A 20,850-nucleotide genomic window follows, 5' to 3' on the forward strand; every position below is an offset into this window, starting at 1 on the left:
TTCCTTGAGGTATAAGCTAAAGTTGTTTATTTGATATCTTTATTTTTCTTGATGTATGTGGTTATGGCTGTAAACTTTCCTCTTAGAGCTGCTTTTGCTGCATCTCATAAGTTTTGGTATGTTGTGTTTCCATTTCAGTTTGTCTCAAGATATATTTTTATTCCTTTTCTAGTTTCTTTTTTGATCCATTGGTTGTTTGGGAATGTGTTCACTAACGTGTATTTGTGAATTTTCCAGCTTTCCCCGTTATTGATTTCTACTTTCATACCATTGTGATCAGAAAAGATACTTGATATAACTTCTGTCTTGAATTTGTTGAGACTTACTTAGTTGCCTACCATATGATCTAACCTAGAACGTGTTCCGTGTGCACTTGAGAAGAATGTGTGTTCTGTTGCTGTTGGGTGGAATGTTCTGTATGTGTTTATGTCCATTTACTCTCTAGTGTTATTCAAGTCCAGTGTCTCCTTATCGATTCTCTGTAAGAGTGGAGTAGTAAAGTCCCCAACTATTATTGTATTGCTGTTTATTTTTCCTTTAGTTCTGGTATTATATGCTTTATATATTTAGGTGCTCTAATGCTGGATACATAAATGTTTACAATTGTTATATGTTTTTGATGGATTGATTCCTTTATCATAATATGATGAACTTCTTTGTCTCTTTAGACTATTTTTAGTTTAAAGTCTGTCTTGTCTGCTATAAGTATAGCTACACCTGCTTTCTTTTGGTTACAATTTGCTTGAAATATCTTTTCCATCCCTTCACTCTCAATCTATGTGTGTCCATAAAGATAAAGTGAGTCTCTTTTAGGCAGCATATTATATCTTTTTTTTATTATTTCTTCCAACATTCTTTGTCTTTTGATTGGATAATTTAATCTATTTACATTTAAGGTAATTATTGATAGGTGATAACTCACTGTTGCCATTTTGATCATTGTTTTCTGTTTTGCAGATCCTTTGACCCTTTCTTGCTGTCTTTGTGATTTGATGACTTTCTGTAGTGTTATACTTTGAATCCTTTATCATAATCTTTTGTGCATTTACTACAGATTTTTCCTTTGTGGTAACTATGAGGCTTACATAAAATATCTTATAACATCCTATTTTAAGCTGATAACAACTTCAAGAACATACAGAAACTTTATACTTCTACTTCTCTCCCTATCACATTTTAGGTTATTGATGTTACAGTATCCATATTTTTATACTGCTTATCCATTATCAAAGTATTTTGGCTATGGTTATTTTTAATACTTTTTTTTTAAACTTTTAAACTAGAGTTGTAAGTGAATTAAATACAACCATTACAATGTCAAAGAATCTGTGTTTCATAATATATTTACCATTACCAGTGAGTTTTATACATTTATATGGTTTTAAGATGTTAATTAGCATTCTTTTACTTTACAACTTGAAGAATGTTCTTTTATCATTTCTTGTAAGGCAGATCTACTGGTGATGAAATCCCTCAGCTTTTGTTTGTTTGGGAACATCGTTATCGCTCCTTAATTTCTTTTTTCTTTCTTTTTTTTAATATTTATTTATTTATTTGGTTGCGTCAGGTCTTAGTTGTGTCAGGCAGGCTCCTTACTTGTGGCTCGCGGGCTCCTTAGTTGCATCAGGCGAGCTTCTTAGTTGCGGCTTAAGGGCTCCTTAGTTGTGGTTGCCGGTTAGTTGAGGCACATGGGCTCCTTAGTTGCGGCTCACCGGATCCTTAGTTGTGGCACGAGAACTCTTAGTTGCAGCATGAGAACTCTTAGTTGCGGCATGCATGTGGGATCTAGTTCCCAGACCAGGGATTGAACCCTGGCCCCCTGTATTGGGAGTGCGGAGTCTTAACCACTGTGCCACCAGGGAAGTCCCTCTCCTTCATTACTGAAGGACAACTTTGCTGGGTATAGTATTCTTGGCTGACAAGTTTTGGTGGGTTTTTTTTCTCATTATTTTGAATATGTCATTCCACTCTTTCCTGGCCTGCAAAGTTTCTGTTGAGAAATCTGCTCATAGTCTTATGGGGGCTCCCTTTTATGTGAAGAGTTGCTGTTCTCTTGCTGCTTTCAAAATTCTCTATTTTTGACTTAAGACAATAATAAATTCTTGATGTAGCCCTTTTTAGGGTTTAACCTATTTGAGATCTGGATGTTCATTTCTCTCCCCAAATTTGAGAAGTTTTCAGCAATCTAACCCAAGTCTTAACATTTACTAACCAACTGACTTTCGGCAAGTTGCTTAACATAACTGAAACTGTTTCCTCAACTCACAGTTTAGTTTTGAAAATTATAAATAAAGTGTAAGAGTACTTTGAAAATTATTAAGCACTGTGTTTACCTGAAACCACTAGGCAATGATCAGTGAACATTCTGAAATGGAATTTACATTCTGAAATGGAATTTACAATCATGTTAATAAAAGAGGATTTTTTCTTAAATCAATGTCACAGAAATGACAACTGTGTTAGAGTATGGTTGACACATTCAATGAGAATAGTCAGTTGAATGTAGCATTGGGAAGATCTCTAGTAAAGCTCTTTAATGAAGCTACAATGCTAAAAGAATCAGGGACCTAATTTACTTATTTTGTATATTTGTATTTAATGTGTGGGCTTATTATTTAGAAAGGTTTTCTTTCAATTTTATGAATGTCTTAATATTGCCATCTGAAGAAAGATGTGGTTATTACTTGCAAGATAAGTTGATTTGATATATGAATTTAAATTGTATTTGGCTGGTCAAGGACCATAATTGTCTAGTATGTTTTACTTATAATTTACTTAACGTATTTAATTTATATAACAACTTTTGTTGTTCCCCCGTATCTTGACTTTTCCCAAGTTTCCATTTCTAAGAACCTAAGTACAACTCCTTACCCAGCCTCTGTCACTGATAAATAATGAAGTAAATGACCATTGTACTTAATAGCTTCCAACACATGCAGTCATTACCAAGTAGTACAAATTATGATGTGACTTTAAACAACATGTTCTTATGTTTTGGTTTTCATCAAAGACATTTTTCTAGTGGTTAGAATATTTCCATGTTAATCAGTACAGTCTGCATTCGCTTCCACTTTCTTCTATTTTCTGTCATTTCTGGTACAGCTAGGACACTGCTGCTCATTAGAGTAAGAAACTCATGAAAGTTGCCAGGAGCAGATTTATTGAGTTAATACAAAGAGTCTCAACTGGCTGTATATTAGAACCACCTGGGAGTTGTTTAAACATACCCATGCCCGGGTGCCTAGGCTCCACTCCTACATTGAATCAGTGGGGGTCATAGGGAACAGGCATCATATTTTTTTAAAGCCCCTAATGAGTATAATGCCCAGTCAGGGCTGAGAACCACTGGTTTACATAGCTTAAGGTACATGGAGAGTGAGACCAATTGTGATATTAAAGAGTTAAAACAGTTAAATCTGTCTTAGAAATAAACAGACAACTGGTGTTTTGATGATGAAAATTATGTGACCAAAAGTTAAATATATGGGAAGTATTACTCCTATCAGCTTTTTATTCTGATGTACAATAAGAAGTTTGAATTCTGAAAAGCAAAGTGCCGTTATCACACCTGAACTAAAGAATGGATACCCTTAAATAAGAGAGCTTTTGAGTTCTTGGTGATGCATGGAATAGAAAGAAAAAGATAAGCCTACCCATGAACTCTACCCAAGAGTTCTGTTAAGGATTAGTCACATGTTCATGGAAGTGGCAGAATGAGAATAATATGGCAGCATGAATCAGTGCACAGGCTCTGGAGTTGGGTGCATCTGAGCTTGAGTCCTGCCTTTGTTCTTTACCATTTCTGTGACCTTGGACACATTACTCAACTTTTCTTAAGCCTGTTACTCTTCTATGAAATGGAGGTAATAGTAGTCCCTACTCATGGAATTAAATGAGATCATGCATTTAAATCACTTAGTATAATAACTGGCACATAGAAGTGCTCCATAAATGCTAGCAGGGTTGCTTTTTTTACTAGACACAGTCCAGACTTTGGAATTACACAGATGTTGTTTTCAATGCTCAATCTGCCACGTACTGGCTGGGCAAGCTACTTAACCTCTTTCAACCTCAGTTAATACAAAGTAGAGTTTAATATCTACCTCATAGTGCTGCTGTGAATATTTAATGAACTGAATTATATAGGAAGTACCTGATTGTAGATTGGAGTGAGTTTTGAGATCTAGTTTTCCTTCTTGTAACCTGCTCAGTTTGATACTAGTCTTTTTAAAAAAATGTTTGTTTGTAAACTTTAGCACTTGAGTCTCATGACTAGTCGTCTTCAGAGGTCTTCCTGAAAGGGCACTCTAAGAATACATTTATTTAAATTTTCCATAGTACTTATTTTTCATTTTCTTTTTTTTTTCTGTAAATCTTTCAGCTCTTAGACGACAATAAATTGTGATGCCAGAGGATTATAATTTTAACCTCTTAGCATAATTCTTCCAAGTGGTGAATGAGATCCATCACCCTAATCAATCAGTCAAGAACAATTTAAAACCTACTATGTGTCTAGCACCATGTAACATCAGAGGATCCATATGCTGTGGTCCCTGCCCTTTAATCTAGTTGAGCTCATTTCCTCAAGTAGCTTGGGCTCAATGGTTGCTTTTGCTTTTTCCTCCCTTTTTTTGTTTGATCCTTAATCTCTGATTACTTTATAGAATCTCTTGAAGAACCTTCTAGTTCTACTGATATCTATTATTTAGCAAGCCTGTCGACATTTTCATTCTTTGACATTAAAAAAAAACCTCATTTTTAAAAAGTTACTAATAATCATCTGCCTTTAGACTTTCCCTTCTTTCCCTTCATACCTGAATTTTGGTTCAATTTCTTATAAAAGTTTTATTAAATAACTTTTAAAAAAATAGCATGCTCTTTTTAGCCCTCTAGACATCTCTGATTTTTTTTTTCATTCTTATTCATCATAACATCTTTTTGTAAAAAACCAGTGTAAGAGACATTTTATTTTGGAAGATCTGATTCACATTCAGCAAATGATTCAGCAGATGACTTAAGCTGTATTTTGATTTATCTGCTTGTCAAATGAAGATAATACTTGCCACCTACTTACAAGAAGGGGATGTTGTGAAGATCAGATTTAGAATGTTTTGAACTCAGTACTTGAAATATCTCATTTTTATTATATTTTCACACTGTATACATACTGCTTTTTTAGATCTATTATAATTTTTATAATAGTGAAATACGATTTTTACTTTTCTACCTCACTACAAAGGTATCAAATACATCTTATTTCTTTAGTATACAAATGGTTTTCTTTATGATTAGTTTCCCAGTTTACAGAAATTGATGTTTCTGTTTAAAAGGCAGTTTATCAGGGGCTTAGAGACTGGACCCTGGAACCAGGTTAGTTGGGTTTGAGTCATGGGTTTGAGTCAAACTTCCTAACATAGTCTGTGATGTCTTCCTAGCCCTGCCTTCCTCTCACTTTCACTTTTTAGTAAGTCCTATTAGATCTCAGGTAAAAAGTCACTTCCTCAAGAAAGTCCTTTCCTGACTTCTTAACTGGGTTAGCATAATGTCCCCACAGCCCCTGGTACTATCCCCTACCACAGTCATTCTCCACTGAGGCAGCGCCACTCTCTGAGGGGGGAGGGGAATGTCCTAGTAATTGGGAGGTGCTCTTGCCACTTAGTAGGTGGAGCTGAGGGGTACTAGATGTTCATCATTAAGAATTGTCTGGAGCCCTGAATGACTTTTGAATGTCCCATTAGGGAGTTACATAGGTGAAAAAAATCTGTTCATAGCTGTCAGAGCCTAGAGTCTAACTTAGTTTCACATATGCACATGGAATTTTTTGCAGGATTTTAATTAAATGTTGAGTTTTCCAGGAATAAAACTACTGTATTATTGAAGGAAGATTGTACCTTGTTTTGCTTGGAACTCTACCAAGAATTGTTCACCATTTTGGGAAATCATGTCACTGATGGCAACATTTATCACATTCATGGTGATTCACCATATAGGTGGAAACATTTGACTGCTCAGTAAATATTTGTTTGAATTTAATTGAAATTAGGAGAGAAGAAAGACTCTGAAGCATATGGGAGAAAAGCACATCTTTCTTCCTGGCAAAATATTTTCTTTTTTTTCCTATTGCATTTCAATCACATACTTCATTCATAGGTAGTGCATCTGTCTCTGTCACTAAATGAGAACTTAGGGCAAGAACAGTATTTTACTTACCTTTGAATCTCTAATGCTCACTGAGTACATGGTAGTTGCTCAGCTTAATATTTATTCAGTTGAATTAATGGACAATAATAGTATTTGAGTAATGAACAATAATAGTATCTATTCAGCAAATACTTATTGAATCCCTCTGCTAGAGTGATTCAAAGGGGCAAAAAGATACTGTCACTGCTCTCAAGGAACACATGATGTGTTGCTAAGACAGACCTGGAAATAATTATAATATGACAGTTTGTGAAATGGAAATAGCCATAAACTATAGATTTGTAATGAAAAAAATACTTAAGTCTTGTGGGGAGGTCCTACAGTAATGTTAGAGAAGAGAAATAGTAGTATCCAGTACCAATCATAGTGCCAAGGAAGACTCTCAGTAAATACCTGGAAACTGAGTAGAGGAGCATATCTCTGAAGAGTGAGATGGAGTTTGCCAAATGGTCAAATTTAAAGAGTTCACTCCAGACAGAAAGTCCCTATTCAAAGGCTCAGAGGTATGAGAGGCACAGCTGGTATTGCTGGAGCATAAAAGTTGGAGGTTGAGTTGTAAGAGATAAAGCTGTCCCTGGAGGTGATGGACCAGATCATGAAGAGCCTCTTCCATGAAAAAGAAGTTAGATTTCATCTTGCAGGCAGCAGAAAATCATTGATTGATGTAACAAACACAGCCTCTAAATTTCAAACCATACTGTATGCCAGGCAAGTATCTATAATCCTATTACAGAGTCAGTATGTTCTCATTTTATAGTTGGGAAACTGAGGCTCAGAGAGATTAATTAACTTGCCCAGGTTTTCACTGCTACTAAGTGAAAGAACTAGGATTTAAATTTAGGTTGGTTGAGTCCAGACCTTCTGTCTGCCTTATTTTTACTTCAACCAGTCTGGGTTCTTTATCTCTCATAAACTCTAGTAAATTCAAATTTTTAATGTAAATTCAAGTTCTTAACAGTTTAGGACTAGAGTAAGTTTTAGTCTTCTGAAGGCCAAGATGTTATCTTACAGTAACTTACCTCTTGCAGGCTTTTTATTCTGGTGCCAGCTTCTGTACAGATAGTTCAAATAACTGTCTTGGCTTATTGAAATGCCTTTTGTGGGGGAGCGGGGACTTACCATTGAATGTCATGGGCCAATCAGCATAATTTGTGTACTCTAAAAGAGAAAAATTTGAAGCGCTGTTTCCCTTTTCTGAAACATGTCTGAGTCTTCAATGTACGAAAAGAATAGTAACTATTTTAAGAAAATTTAATATTAATCTTGATATTCTAATTAATATAGATGTAGTTTACTGTTTAAGTAAATGATTTCTACCTCATAATTCTGGTGTGCTTGGTTAGCTTGAAGTACTTCAGACATTATGTAAATAACCCTGGGATATCTCTGGCTACCCTAGGATAAGATTCTTCCTAATTTTAATGGCTATTAAAATGCGGTAAGTTCTGGAGATAGAGGTGGCAATGGTTGTACAACAATGAAAATGTACTTAATGCCACTGAACTGTACACTTTAAATGGTTAAAATGCTAAATTTTATATTATGTATATTTTACCACAATTTAAAAATTTGGTATAGAAGTTCAAAGTGGCCTGAGATCTCTTATCAAGCAATTAACAATCAAATATTTTTTTTTTATAAATTTATTTATTTTTGGCTGTGTTGGGTCTTCGTTTCTGTGCACAGGCTTTCTCTAGTTGCGGCGAGCGGGGGCTACTCTTCATCGCAGTGCGCGGGCTTCTCATTGTCGTGGCTTCTCTTGTTGTGGAGCACAGGCTCTAGATGCGCAGGCTCAGTAGTTGTGGCTCACGGGCTTAGTTGCTCCGCGGCATGTGGGATCTTCCCAGAGCAGGGCTCGAACCCATGTCCCCTGCATTGGCAGGCAGGTTCTTAACCACTGTGCCACCAGGGAAGCCCAACAATCAAATATTTTTGAGAGCCTTTTGTTCCAGATAACTTGAGTAAGGTGTGAGGGAACAGTTTATCTCAGTTCTTCCTATCTCATCATCACAGGCTGATCACATTAAATGTTCTTAATACTAAGCTATTCAAAAAGAAAAAGACTTCTGTTTATTTGATGCAGGGATAAAGAAGGAAGCATGGTAATGATATGGGGCAGCCATCCTCAGGATAGGTATGATGAAGGTATCTTTTGGACTTGGCTGCTCTTGGCCCCTGGCATTAGTTTCTTTTTCAGAAAGGCAGCTAAGGAGTTAAGTAGGTATCCAGTTGTCACCTCAACAGGTGGGATATGCATGGTAGCAGCTCAACTCATAACTAAGGCTCAGACTTTAAGGTTCCTCACCCCCTCTTCACCCACTCCCTCCCCCGTCCAGGAACAGGAGAAATTTAAAATATTCACCCATTAGATTAACCAAAATTAAAAGAACGTGCTGGTGGATATATGGGAAACATATTATTGGTGAGTGTGGATTGCAACTGTTTTTGGAAAGTAACCTGGTAATAACTATTAGAAATTTTTAAATACACATACTTTTGGCCTAATAATTGCACTGGGTTGCCATTACTGGGTAGGGGGACATTAGTACAAGAATGTGTTTTGCCTTGTTGTTTGTAGTCACAAAAAAGTAGAAGAAACCTGGAAGCCAATCAGGAAATAGTTGAACAAGTTATGTTCTATCCATTCTAAAGACCAATGTGCAACTATTAAAAAGTGAAAAGTTAAATCTATATGTAGTGGCCTGGAATGATGGCCATGCGATATTATGTGTTTTAAAGTTTTTAGTTAATAGAGTGTAGTATGTGGCATGATCCTAAAAAACAAACCAGAGCTATGTGTATGTTTGAGAATAGAGAAAGGTGTAGAAGGATTCATATCAAACTGTTAAAACTGATTCTGTCAGGGAGGTAAGCTTAGTGATGAAATTGAATTAACTATTTTGTACAACCATGTTGTTTGATTTGTTGTAATATTATTTTTGTAAAGTTTTTTGAAGTTTCTGAAGTAAAAAAGTCAAGAGGGAAAGGGGAGAGGTCTATAGTGATAGAAATTATAATAGGGATTATGGCATGGGTTGATGACCGAGAATGGGTACAAGAGAAACCTTGGTACTGGTAATGATCTTTATCTTGATGTGGATGTTGGTCACACAGGTATTCACTTTATAAAAGTCCATCTACTTGTATGCTTATGATTTGTACAGGTTATTGTATATATTATATCAATTGAAAGTTTATTAAAATTATGGCATGTCAATACAATGGAATAATTCTTTTAAAAATACTTTTAATATTTAATGATATATGGAATTGGCCAAGAAACAAGACAATCCCATTATTATAAAACATATAAACACACAGAATGGAGACTGGAATAAAAACACTACAATATGATTAATAGATATTATGTCCAGATATCATTTTTGTTTTGGGGGGTTTTGTTTGGGTGTTGGATCATTTAGGAAGTTGGTAGAATTCAGTGAGCAAAGCCAGATTACAGGATATTAAGCAGAAAATAAAGGTGAAGAAGGAGAGAGGAAAAGGTTTTTTAAAAACAGAAAAACACTGCTAACTAGAGAGGTACTGTAAGGTCAGGTAATTTTTTTTAACCCCTGCTAGGAAGGGACTAAATTCAGCTGTCAAACCATCAAGTAGTAGTAGATCCATATGAAAACATCCTCTCCTTCAGAAAATTCAGTTTGATTTTTACAATAATTCATGCCTGATACTTAAGTTTTGTTTCTATTTAAGCATTTAGTTTTAAAGAAACTCATTGATATGATAGTTTCCATTGATTGTAGCAGATGCAACTCATGGTAGTTTAAGAAACCTATATTGTCCTCCCAATCTTAACTAATTAACTGTTGTAATTTCCTCTGATCTTTTTGCTCCATAGTTGCCACATGGGGGCAAATAATGCTTCCTCCGGTCGGAGTGATAATAAAATGAGAAAATGTATGTGAAAACACGTTAATAGAATTCAACACTATCCAGTTGTAAAACTGCGTTATTTTTCTTGTATTTCTTCAGCCCAAAGTCATTAGTTGTGAAATGCAGTTATTTCAGGTGGAGTTTATTTCACCTGAAATAAACTAATAAAGAGTTTATAATAAAGAACTCTTAATAAAGAGTTCAAAAGTTGAAGTTTATGAAAGGATGCATTTTTTCGGTCAAATTATGCAAATGTAAATGCAACATGTAGTGTTTATCGAAGTGTGGGTTGTGATTGCAATGCATCTTTAATGTTTTAGACTAAATATTAGTATTTAGTGCTTTATATATCAAACTGAAATGTAAACATTTTTATTTCTTCTCAAGTATTGTTCAGCTGTCGGGGGAATTATCAGGCTTTTTTCCTTATTACAGTCATTCTTAATTACTAACCATGTTAACTTAAAATGACTGAAACCCAAAATCAGATCTCTTCAGGTGTTTCGCAGGGATTTTGATAAGGACTTGATTTTTGATTAGCCCTTAAATCAGTAATAATCTGGATGGAACTAGAGTTGGGTTGGAGAAAACTGCGTGGCACTAGGACCCAGGGGGCTCCCGTGAGCGGATCTAGGGGCCAGATTGCAAATTCGCGGTGACTCAGTCTGGTCGGCTCCTTGCGCTCGGCGGCCGCGGCGGCAGCAGCAGCAGACATTGGCGGCCGAGCTGCTAGGATCAGTTTCCCCGGGTTTCACCGTCCGAGACTTCTTTCGGGGCGCCCCAGGCAGGTCCGAGGCGTCCGGGGAGCGCAGGGGTCGTTCTGCGGGGAGGAGGGGGGTGCTTGGCGCGGGAAACCCTCGGGCCTATGCACGGGGAGTAACATTTGCTCCGTCTCTTCCTGTGTCTGGCTTTATTTGCAGCAAACCAAGATGGAGTATGAGTGGAAACCTGACGAGCAAGGGCTTCAGCAAATCCTGCAGCTGCTGAAGGAGTCCCAGTCCCCCGACACCACCATCCAGAGAACCGTGCAACAAGTATCCTTTCTGGGCCTCGCCGCCGCCCGCGCAGCTTGCCCTGCGCGGGGCCCGCTCTCGGCGGCCGGGTGGCTCCCGCCGCCCTTCCCCCTCCTCCCGCTCCCCGGATCCCTCCGCCCTCCGTCCGCCAGCCCGTGAGGAGAGGCCTGCCCGCCGCCTCGCGCACGCGGCCCTCGTGCCTCCGGTTCGGAGCGCCGCAGCGCCCGCCGGCTTCCGGCCCGCGGGAGGCTGGGGGCTGCTGGCCGCCGCCCGCGATCGCGACATGTGAGTCGGCCGCCCGTCACGTCCCCGCCCGCTGCTGACCGGCTGACGGGGGTGGAGAGCGGAGCAGACGGGTGCCGGCGCTGACCCCCGACCGACGCCCCGGCCCACACAATGCGCGGAGGGGGCGGCGGGCAGAGCGCTGTATGCGCGGCGGAGATCGGCGGCCTGAGTGGGGTGGAGCTGGCGCGGGGTTTGAACCGCCTGGGTGTTGGGCCTGGGGTTTCTGCCAGGCCCTTGCCCGGAAGGGCTGGAAACCAAGAAGTGAGGGGTCTCGGGCCTCACCCCGGGTCTGTTCGTGCCAACACCTGTTGCGAGCTCCCTGCCTCCCAAGTGAGATTTTCTTTTTAAATCTTTGGCTCAAGATGGTCTGCTCAATTACCAAGTCTTTACCGAGTTTGCTGGTCCTTTTACTACGGATTTAGAGGCAGAAAGGCTTAAGAGAAGAAGCAAAACCTCTACTGTGTGCTTTCTGTAGTGCCCTAAACTGTGGTCAAATGGAGAGCTCTTGCTGCATCCAATAAGGGAAACAAATTCACCCGATCAGAAATAACCGTTTTATCTCTTATTTTAAGACGAAGTTAATTGTTTAGGAAACTTAAGTCTGCTGTTTGCAAAAAAAAAACAACTCTTAATTTTTATTGTTAATAAACGGAAGATTGCTTAGTATGGAATTTGGTAAGTAAGCTCTTTTGGCGTAGTTTGGACGTATTTAAATTTAAAACACTATAAACGTTAAGTTAAATACAGTTACTTGAGAAGTTCTGGTAAATAAGTTTCTCAAAGAAGTACTACATTGCTGTAACTTAAAACTTTTCAGTAGGTAAGTATCTAGCCTTTTGGTTAATTAATACTGCTTATTTTAAAATGGAGGTGTTAATGATTTAGGTCTACTTGGTTTGTTTGGTTTTTTTTTAAGCCATTTCGCTTGTATACTGCTAGTACTGAGGGAAGAATAGTCGTTTTGGGGTGTATTGGAGCTTGTATTTGAAACATTGTTGTGGCTCAGTCTTAATTTGTGTTGTCATAGCTGTAGAAATGATAAAAGTTGATAGTTGATGAATTGTAGGTGCTATGTGACAGTTAATTTCTTAAGTTAGCCAATCCCAAAACTGCATTGTAATTTCTTGTACAGCACTGTATGTCATAATTTTTTGTTTTAGTACATATTTATTAAGTACTTTTTATATGCTCAGTACTATGCGTGCGCTAGGAATCAAATTTACGGTTTATTCTGTGTGCCTGGAGCATAGTATGCCCTCTGCATAAGGAACAAATTAAATTTCAGTAGATAAAGGTTAATAGTATTTTAAAAATACTCACTGCTTTATATTTTCAGAGTGCCTAATAACGACCTTGTTCTTTTATGGCTCCTTTGGAGGGAATGTAATTATTGTTTTTGTATAGGCTTGAGCACTTTCAGAAAGACCGTTATACTATTATGGATAAATAGCTCAAGTCCTAAGAAAGTGAACCTTATCAGGAAATATTTATAAAAGATTATTAGCTTATCAGCATGCTGTTAATCTTGGCTGTTCACTAAGGAAATAAATCACTAGGGTTTTTTGGTCAAAGAAAGTACACCTTGGAATTTTTCTAGAGAAATGTATTTTGATAGTTAATTTATGTTCTGAGCACTGAACACTGAGAGTATTCTAGTGTATAATAAGTAGCTAATATGGTGTTCCTAGAGTGTGTATCGTGGATTTAATTTAAAGATTTAGGTCTATTGAGAAAATTCTGTCTAATAAAACACAATTAGAGGTGTTATTAAAAAGCATGTTAGGGATTAGAGGGCATGAAGAAAGACATAGTAGAGCATTATGTCATTGTTGCCTGCCAACAGAATGAAATACCTGCACGTTGGTGTCACTGGAAACGTTAGGTCTTGTTGGGGGGTGGGGGGGCAGAACTGTAGAACTGTTGCAGTGTGGCAATTTTATAACACTGACTGTTATAAGGTTTGATGTGTAGACTTGCACATAAATAGCATTTTATCTTAACTTTTTGAATTCTAAAGAACAAATGAGTCTAATAAAAGTACTTTAAGTTAAAAGGCGATTTTATAAAGTTAATTTCCCTAAGTGATCTTTAAGAGACTTGTTTTTCTTTCTTTGAGATGCTTTTCATTTTTGTCATTATTTTATAAATACCTTTCTGATTAGGGTTTTTTTTTAAGTTCAGATAAATCAAAGAAATTGTTTTGAAAATGTTTTTCATATGATATGCGCCTTGCTGAAGGTGGAGCTTGGCTTATGTTGTCTTGAATATAATTGATGTAAAATATTAATATTTCAGCCATAAAGCGCACAAGAGGTTTAACACGACCATTGGTGTGTTCTTGAATAGCATATTGATGGTTTTAATAAGATAACTTTTATTCTTACTGGAAAAAATGCAAGGCTAAAAATCACAAAAGAGGTTCTTGATTTTAGGTTAAAACTGCCTAATTCCTTCCTTAGATTACACTGAGAAGTTTCCTTAACTACTGTTTGTTCTAGAAACTGGAACAACTCAATCAATATCCAGACTTTAACAACTACCTGATTTTTGTTCTTACAAAATTAAAATCTGAAGGTAAGTAGGGTTTGTGTGGTAACTACTTAAAAGTTTCTTACACTTCAGATTTTGTCTTTGAGATGTGTTAAAATATACGAAGGGTTACTTATTTCAAAGGATTTCACTTTGTAGTAACCCACTTGCTTTAAACATGTGGAATGAAAGAGTTACTATCACTCTAAGCATTTGGATGCTTAATGAGCATTCAGTTGTTAATTGAGTGTTTTTGTAATAAATTCACTCATTCTTTGCAAATGAAAAGAATGTTGTAAAGTCTACTTTGGTGTTTTGGTGTTTTGCTTCAGTCCTTTTACATGAATGTCATAGAGACTGATTTCTTTTAATACACAGATTGAATGCAGGATTTGCTAAATAACTGACTGTATGTGTGATCATATTTGTATGATTAAAAGTTCATATAACCAAAATGAAAAGTCATGTGTAATCCCATCACTCAGAGACAATTGTTAATCTCTTAATTCTATACTCCTGTATATGGCTATGTACTGTTTTAAATTTTAACCAGAAAAAGGATAGTTCTATTTATAGACTCCTGTAACTTTTTTAAACCTTGTAACAGTATACGTGAAACTTTTTCATTAACTGTTCTACAACAGTTTTAAATTACCTCTATAACAGCCTGATTTTTAAATGACATGATCATCTGATTTTTAAATGACACGATCATTTGATTGTTTCTAATACAAGTAGTGTGTCCATCTCGACTTTATTCATTTTACAAGTATTTATTGAGCACCTCTTCTCTGCCAGGCAGTTTGCTCGCTCAGGGGCAATAAAAGTGAACAAAATAAATGAGAATCTGCCCTCGTGGCGCTTACATTGTAGTGACAGGTGTTCTTCGTAGAGTTATTTGAGTATTCCCTTCCTGGAACATTGTCAGACACCCAGAAGCACTCAAGTATTTTTTGAGCAACTGACTGGCCTCTAAATGAAAGCACTATACCCTTCCAGAAGCCATAGTGCAATTAGTAAAAACTACTACACTTGGAGCTGAGAAATAAGTCTTAGACTCTGACACTCATTTCACCTCTCTTGCTTTTTTCAGCTACAAAATGCCTGTGTTAGCCTATCAGACCGTCCATAAGGTTTCAACTCCAAGCACTAGCGAGTGGGTTAACGGCCTTAAAATCTCACTAATCTTGTGTTTATTCAGATTTTAATAATTCATGCACAGTATAATGATTTATTTTGAATTATTTTCAAATTTTCTAGTTAATTTTAGGGATTTTAATTTGTGATTGAGGCATGTAAGAGAAACTTTAAATTTTTAAATTTTAAGAAACTAGAAAGTCCTTCAACATATCTTTACATTCAGCAATTAATATTCCTAGTTTGATAAATATACGTTAATATGATGTGTTATTTCTTAATATAGAAATTTTATTTTTCCCACATCGTAGTTGTAATCAGATAACTCTATAAGGACTTAAAGATTTAGTAAATGAATTTTTCTAAACTATGTTGTTTAACTTGAAAAATTTAAGTTTGTTTTCACCAAGTCATCTATTCTGTCATGTCTTCATCCTGAATTCCAAATATTAAGATTGGTATAATATTATACTCTTTCTTAAAACTTTCTTGGGCTATGAGGTACATCAAGTATTTTTAAAAGCAGACAAACTTACAATTCAAATAGCAGGAGAGGTTGGGTGTGTAACTGCCTCCCAAAAGACCTATTAATTACAAAACCACAAAATGTTGGAAAGGATTTTATGTAATACTTAGTATTTCTTCCTGTGTTTATTCATTTATTTGGGACACAAGTTTGCTATATCTAGTTTTCTATTTAAAAAAATTAGCATTGTGGCCATCCATATTAGAGAAGGAACATAAGTAAATTCTTGAAATGAAAATGCTTATTTATTTAGGGACCTTTTTGCCATTCCTCATGTGAATTTGTTTACACTAAATCATGGAGTAAAATTTTAGATGTGGAGAGACCTCAGAGATTAGCTCATCTACTTCCCTCACTTTACAGATGAGAATTGAGACCTAGTAAAGTAGTCTTTTTAAAAAGAGGACGTGGTTAATTTTGGGCTCTTCTAAATGAATTTGGGACTGGGGATATTTTTAATTAAAATAAGTATTTTGATATAAAATGTTTTATGTTTTTAATTTTAAATCATTTCACTTAGTGATTTTTTTTTTTTTTTTTTTTTTTTTGCGGTACGCGGGCCTCTCACTGTTGTGGCCTCTCCCGTTGTGGAGCACAGGCTCCGGACGCGCAGGCTCAGCGGCCATGGCTCACGGACCCAGCCGCTCCGCGGCATGTGGGATCTTCCCGGACCGGGGCACAAACCCGCGTCCCCTGCATCGGCAGGAGGACTCTCAGCCACTGCGCCACCAGGGAAGCCCACACCTCGTGATTTTTTTGAAACTTCATCTTGTAATCTTAATTGTAAAAATGATATAGTGTATTTCTTATAAACAAATACACATGCCATTAAAAATTACATGACTGAATTATTAATGGCTGGCTCAAGAAAAGCTTATTGCTCGAGGAAGTTAAATTTATAAAGTTAAATAAATCTATTCATTTATTTTATGGAAGTTTTAAACTTTCAAGAGAATTTAGAAGTGTTTTTGTTTCATTATAAGTTACTGATTGAATGATGGTAATTGAAACCAGGAAGAAATTTTTAGAGGGTGGCATAAAGAGCTCGTAGGCTCTATTGCTGTGATGGCTTGAATGGGGTTTATATGCAAGGAAACACTATCTTTTTGCCTCCTCCTGTCCTGTACCCCTGAACATTTCAATGCCAATCAGACTTTGAGAGCATACTACTAACTAGAACAAGCTTGGGTGGTTTTATTTTTTAATAAAGCATGTAAAACAGTAGTGCTGAAACAGCATATTGTGTTCAATACACCAGCTGTTCATGTCTTCCAGCCCTTTGAGGAGGGTGATCCTGTACCATGCATCAAGTGTAGGCTCTGGAGCCAGGCTCCTAAGGTTGATGTTTTGGCTTCCCCACTTCGTAGCCTTGTGTGACTTTGGCAAAGGCCTCAGTTTCCTTGATTGTGCAGTGGAGATGACAATTGCTGTCTCATGAGGTTGTGAGGATTAAATGCAAACTACTTGGAAAGCACTTAGCAGTGTTTAGTACCTAATAAACATTCAGAAAATGTTAACTGTTGCTAATATTGTTGGTGATGAGGCCAATTGTTAAAGCATTGGTTATATTCTAATATTAAATTGGTTCTTGGAAAATTTGTTAGTACTATCTACGGATTAAACTTCTTTTACGTAGATTGTATTTTTTAAAAACTTTTGGAAATTTAAATACTGTTTTACTCCCCACCCCCCCTTTTTTTTTTAGCTCAGAGGCAAGTGAAAGACATGATATAAATGAACGGCAGTTATTTGTATGTGAAGGTGATCCCATATGTTCTTTGTCCACTTAATTTTTTAATAGGATATCTTTAGTGACTAATACTTTCAGATCTGTAATTTGATGTTTATATCAGGTACCAATAAAGCTTGAGTACATTGGCCATATATAAACTAAATTAAATCAGTGGTTCTCAAGCAGGTGCAGGTGTGTGTGTGTGTGTGTGTGTGTGTGTGTGTGTGTGTGTGTGTGTGTGTGTGTGTGTGTGTGTGTGTGTGTGTGTGTGTGTGTGTGTGTGTGTGTGTGTGTGTGTGTGTGTGTGTGTGTGTGTGTGTGTGTGTGTCCGCTGCCCAATGAGACATTTGACATTATCTGGAAACATTTTTGGTTGTCACAACTTGGAGAGGTAATACTGGCACCTATGGCCAGTGATACTGCTAAACATCTTACAGTGCACAGGACAGCACTCCTCAACAAAGAATTACCTGGCCCAAAATGTCAATAGTGCCAAGGTTGAGAAACCCTGAACTATAAATCATGGAGCTAATCCTTGGATAATCATTTATGGTATTTTTTTTCCTGGTTATAGCAAATTAATGAAATGTTACAATCAGTTTCTGAATACATTTTTAAAGTTACCGTTCTTGGTATATTTTGAAATGAAAACTACTTTAAAACTCAGTGCTGTTGTTACTTTGTTACAGATGAACCCACAAGATCTTTGAGTGGTCTAATTTTGAAGAATAACGTGAAAGCACACTTTCAGAACTTCCCAAATGGTGTAACAGACTTTATTAAGAGTGAATGTTTAAACAATATCGGTGACTCCTCTCCTTTGATTAGAGCTACTGTAGGTAAGTAATCTGTCACAATTTTGCTTATCGTGTTTTTAACTGGGTTGGTTTCTGATACGGCAGACCATTTCCATTGGAATTTTTATCATCCATTTCATGTTGAATTGTGATGGGGAAAATTTTTCATTGCTGCTTTTGAAATAATGTTACTAAAAGCTCTCTTAATCCAGTGAGACCAGGTTCACTAGTAGTTGCTTAATCAAAGTTGGTTACAGTGGGGCATTAACAAGTGATATTCATCTAGGACTACTGTTTTTTCTGTGGGTTCCTTAATTATGTCTTCCTTGTGTCATACATGGGGTATAATTTCCAGTTTCACTTTCTTTTACATGTGAAGAAAAACTTCTTTGTAAAACATCTTCCGTGCAGGACCTTAGATTTTCACTATATCCCCCCCTTGTTTTTAATTCATATTTGCCTTGTCTGTACCTAATTACAGTAATTTTTGAGTCTTTTTCAGTGTTCAACTTGTTTTTAGTGAAAGAACAACTTTCTACCATTTTATGAAAGACTGTTAAAATGCTTAGTTCATAGTAACTGGAATAAGTAGGTTTGGGAGCCAATACAACTGACTGTGGGTAAGCACACACATCATCTGGTAGAAGTGGAAATAGACATGTACTGCACAATAGCCCACCAATGGGTAGATTCCATATGCCATGGGGTTTCAGCAGCTATGTTTCACAAGGACCTGGAAAGCTTCTGTTCCTCTGGCAGGTTGGTTAAATGGAATTCAGTTAAGAACCTCCAGTCATTTTCATTAAAAGTTCTCTGCCTTTGTATATTTTGTCTCATGGTAGGTTTGAAAAGTCCCCAGTTCATCTCTTACTCACAAAGCAGAGGCTCTGTAACTTCCCTCCAAATATTAAATATTGCCATTATTAACGCTGATTTTTTTTGTTTGTTTTGTTTTGTTTTTGCGGTACGCGGGCCTCTCACTGTTGTGGCCTCTCCCGTTGTGGAGCACAGGCTCCGGACGCGCAGGCCCATCGGCCATGGCTCACGGGCCCAGCCGCTCCGCGGCATGTGGGATCTTCCCGGACCGGGGCACGAACCCGTGTCCCCTACATCGGCAGGCGGACTCTCAACCACTGCGCCACCAGGGAAGCCCAACGCTGATTTTTAAATAGGATATGTAGAGGGCATTTATAATTTGAGGAAAGGGTCTCCCTAGGTTATTCTCATGGACCCTCATATACTCCTGATTTTCTACCAGACTCTTGACAGTGGTAAAATGGATGGTGTACCAGTGTATACCAGTCTTCTTAAAATTTTTTTAATCTTAACAGTACATATGGTAAATCTTGCCAAGGAAGTGTATTGGGAAGGACCACATTTCAGTGACTGGTAATCCATTAGAGAGGTGTAAAATTGTTTCTCCTTGTTAAAGAATGTATGGTTTGTAATTTTATTATTTCAGTGAACATCCTTTTATGTATTTCATACACAGGTGAGAAAGTTTCTATAGAATTCATTCGTAGAAGTGGTATTACTGGGTCAGAGTGTGTTATTTAAACATTTAAAATTTTAATAGGTATTGCTAAGCACATCAGTTTTCACTCCCATCTTCGTTGAAACACTGAGAATTATAATTTTTCACTTTTTGCAACTGCGTTGGCATTAGAATATTTTTTGAGAGTGGATGAGATTATATGGCGCCAAATTAATTTGAATTTGTCAGTCTGTCAACATTCTTTAATATTCTCTCAGCAGAAGTCATGAATGTCAGCAGACTCTTAGTACCAAGTTTTAGTTTGTGTTTAATTTTTATTATTGCTTGTTTTAAGACATGTTTGGTTTCCTTTAGGCAGATCCAGAAATTTCTCTTTCCCTCAATTCTTTCATGTTTTAACTTCAGGAAAGAATACATGGCAAGAAGGAACAGATCTATTAGTCTCGCTGCTTTTTGATCTTACCAGAAGGCCACTTAATTGTACGGGTTATATCTTAAAAATGCTATCATTTTAAGACCCTTACCATGTAATTTAATTTTTTTAGTGGAGAGTAAATCTTGGCTGACAACTTTACTCTTTACATTTTTTAACTCTTTACCATTGGGAGCAACCCTCTCAAAACTAACAATGGAAAACTTAAAGAGAATTTATATACACAGACAGTAGAATTTGCTGTTCAATAATAATTATTGAGTATTTACTATATGCCTGGCATTTTGTGTGCCTATCTCACTGAATTCTCAAAATAACTATGAAGAGAGAACTTTTTCTCTTCTTTTAAATTTTTTTTACAGAGTAAAAAATACAGAGTATTTTGAATTACATATTATTTGCCTACTGTTTATACTCTTAATTAAGGTGCTAAAAGATCTGTAATCACCAGGCATATTACATTATGTTACTAATACTAAATTTACTAAGGCAGAGAAAATACACAAAATTTTTGTGTTACATACATATTTCTGTATTTGCATGATCCTTAGCTATTACAGCTAAGCCACATAGCACAGTTGAAATAATCCAGTCAGAGTGACATGATCAGTCAGCCTGTGCCAGTAGCTTCCATGATCCAAGATCACTTTGCCAGTGATTCATCCTTGGAATGTTCTGGGCTAATGGCTCATCTACTTTTTCTCTCCCTGCCTTGAGTCATGGCTTTGATCCTAGGTTAAGTCAGAGAGCTGTTCTTACCTCTTTTATGTGTTTTTATTTGATCTAACAGACTCATACTCATCACCCAGTG

The 20,850-nt window shown here is 36.9% G+C and overlaps 1 protein-coding gene across 1 annotated transcript in view; it reads left to right on the top strand.

Annotated features, from left to right (window-relative positions):
• TNPO1 (transportin 1) overlaps positions 1-20,850 on the top strand; it is an 85,897-nt gene that overhangs the window by 22,848 nt on the left and 42,199 nt on the right. Inside the window, exons 2-4 of the mRNA XM_060146314.1 lie at positions 11,013-11,126; positions 13,889-13,964; positions 18,004-18,153. Coding sequence (XP_060002297.1) covers positions 11,013-11,126; positions 13,889-13,964; positions 18,004-18,153 — 340 coding nt within the window. The remainder of the gene's footprint in view (positions 1-11,012; positions 11,127-13,888; positions 13,965-18,003; positions 18,154-20,850) is intronic.

The sequence above is a fragment of the Lagenorhynchus albirostris genome, chromosome 3, assembly GCF_949774975.1.
Source record: "Lagenorhynchus albirostris chromosome 3, mLagAlb1.1, whole genome shotgun sequence".
Classification (NCBI taxonomy): Eukaryota; Metazoa; Chordata; class Mammalia; order Artiodactyla; family Delphinidae; genus Lagenorhynchus; species Lagenorhynchus albirostris.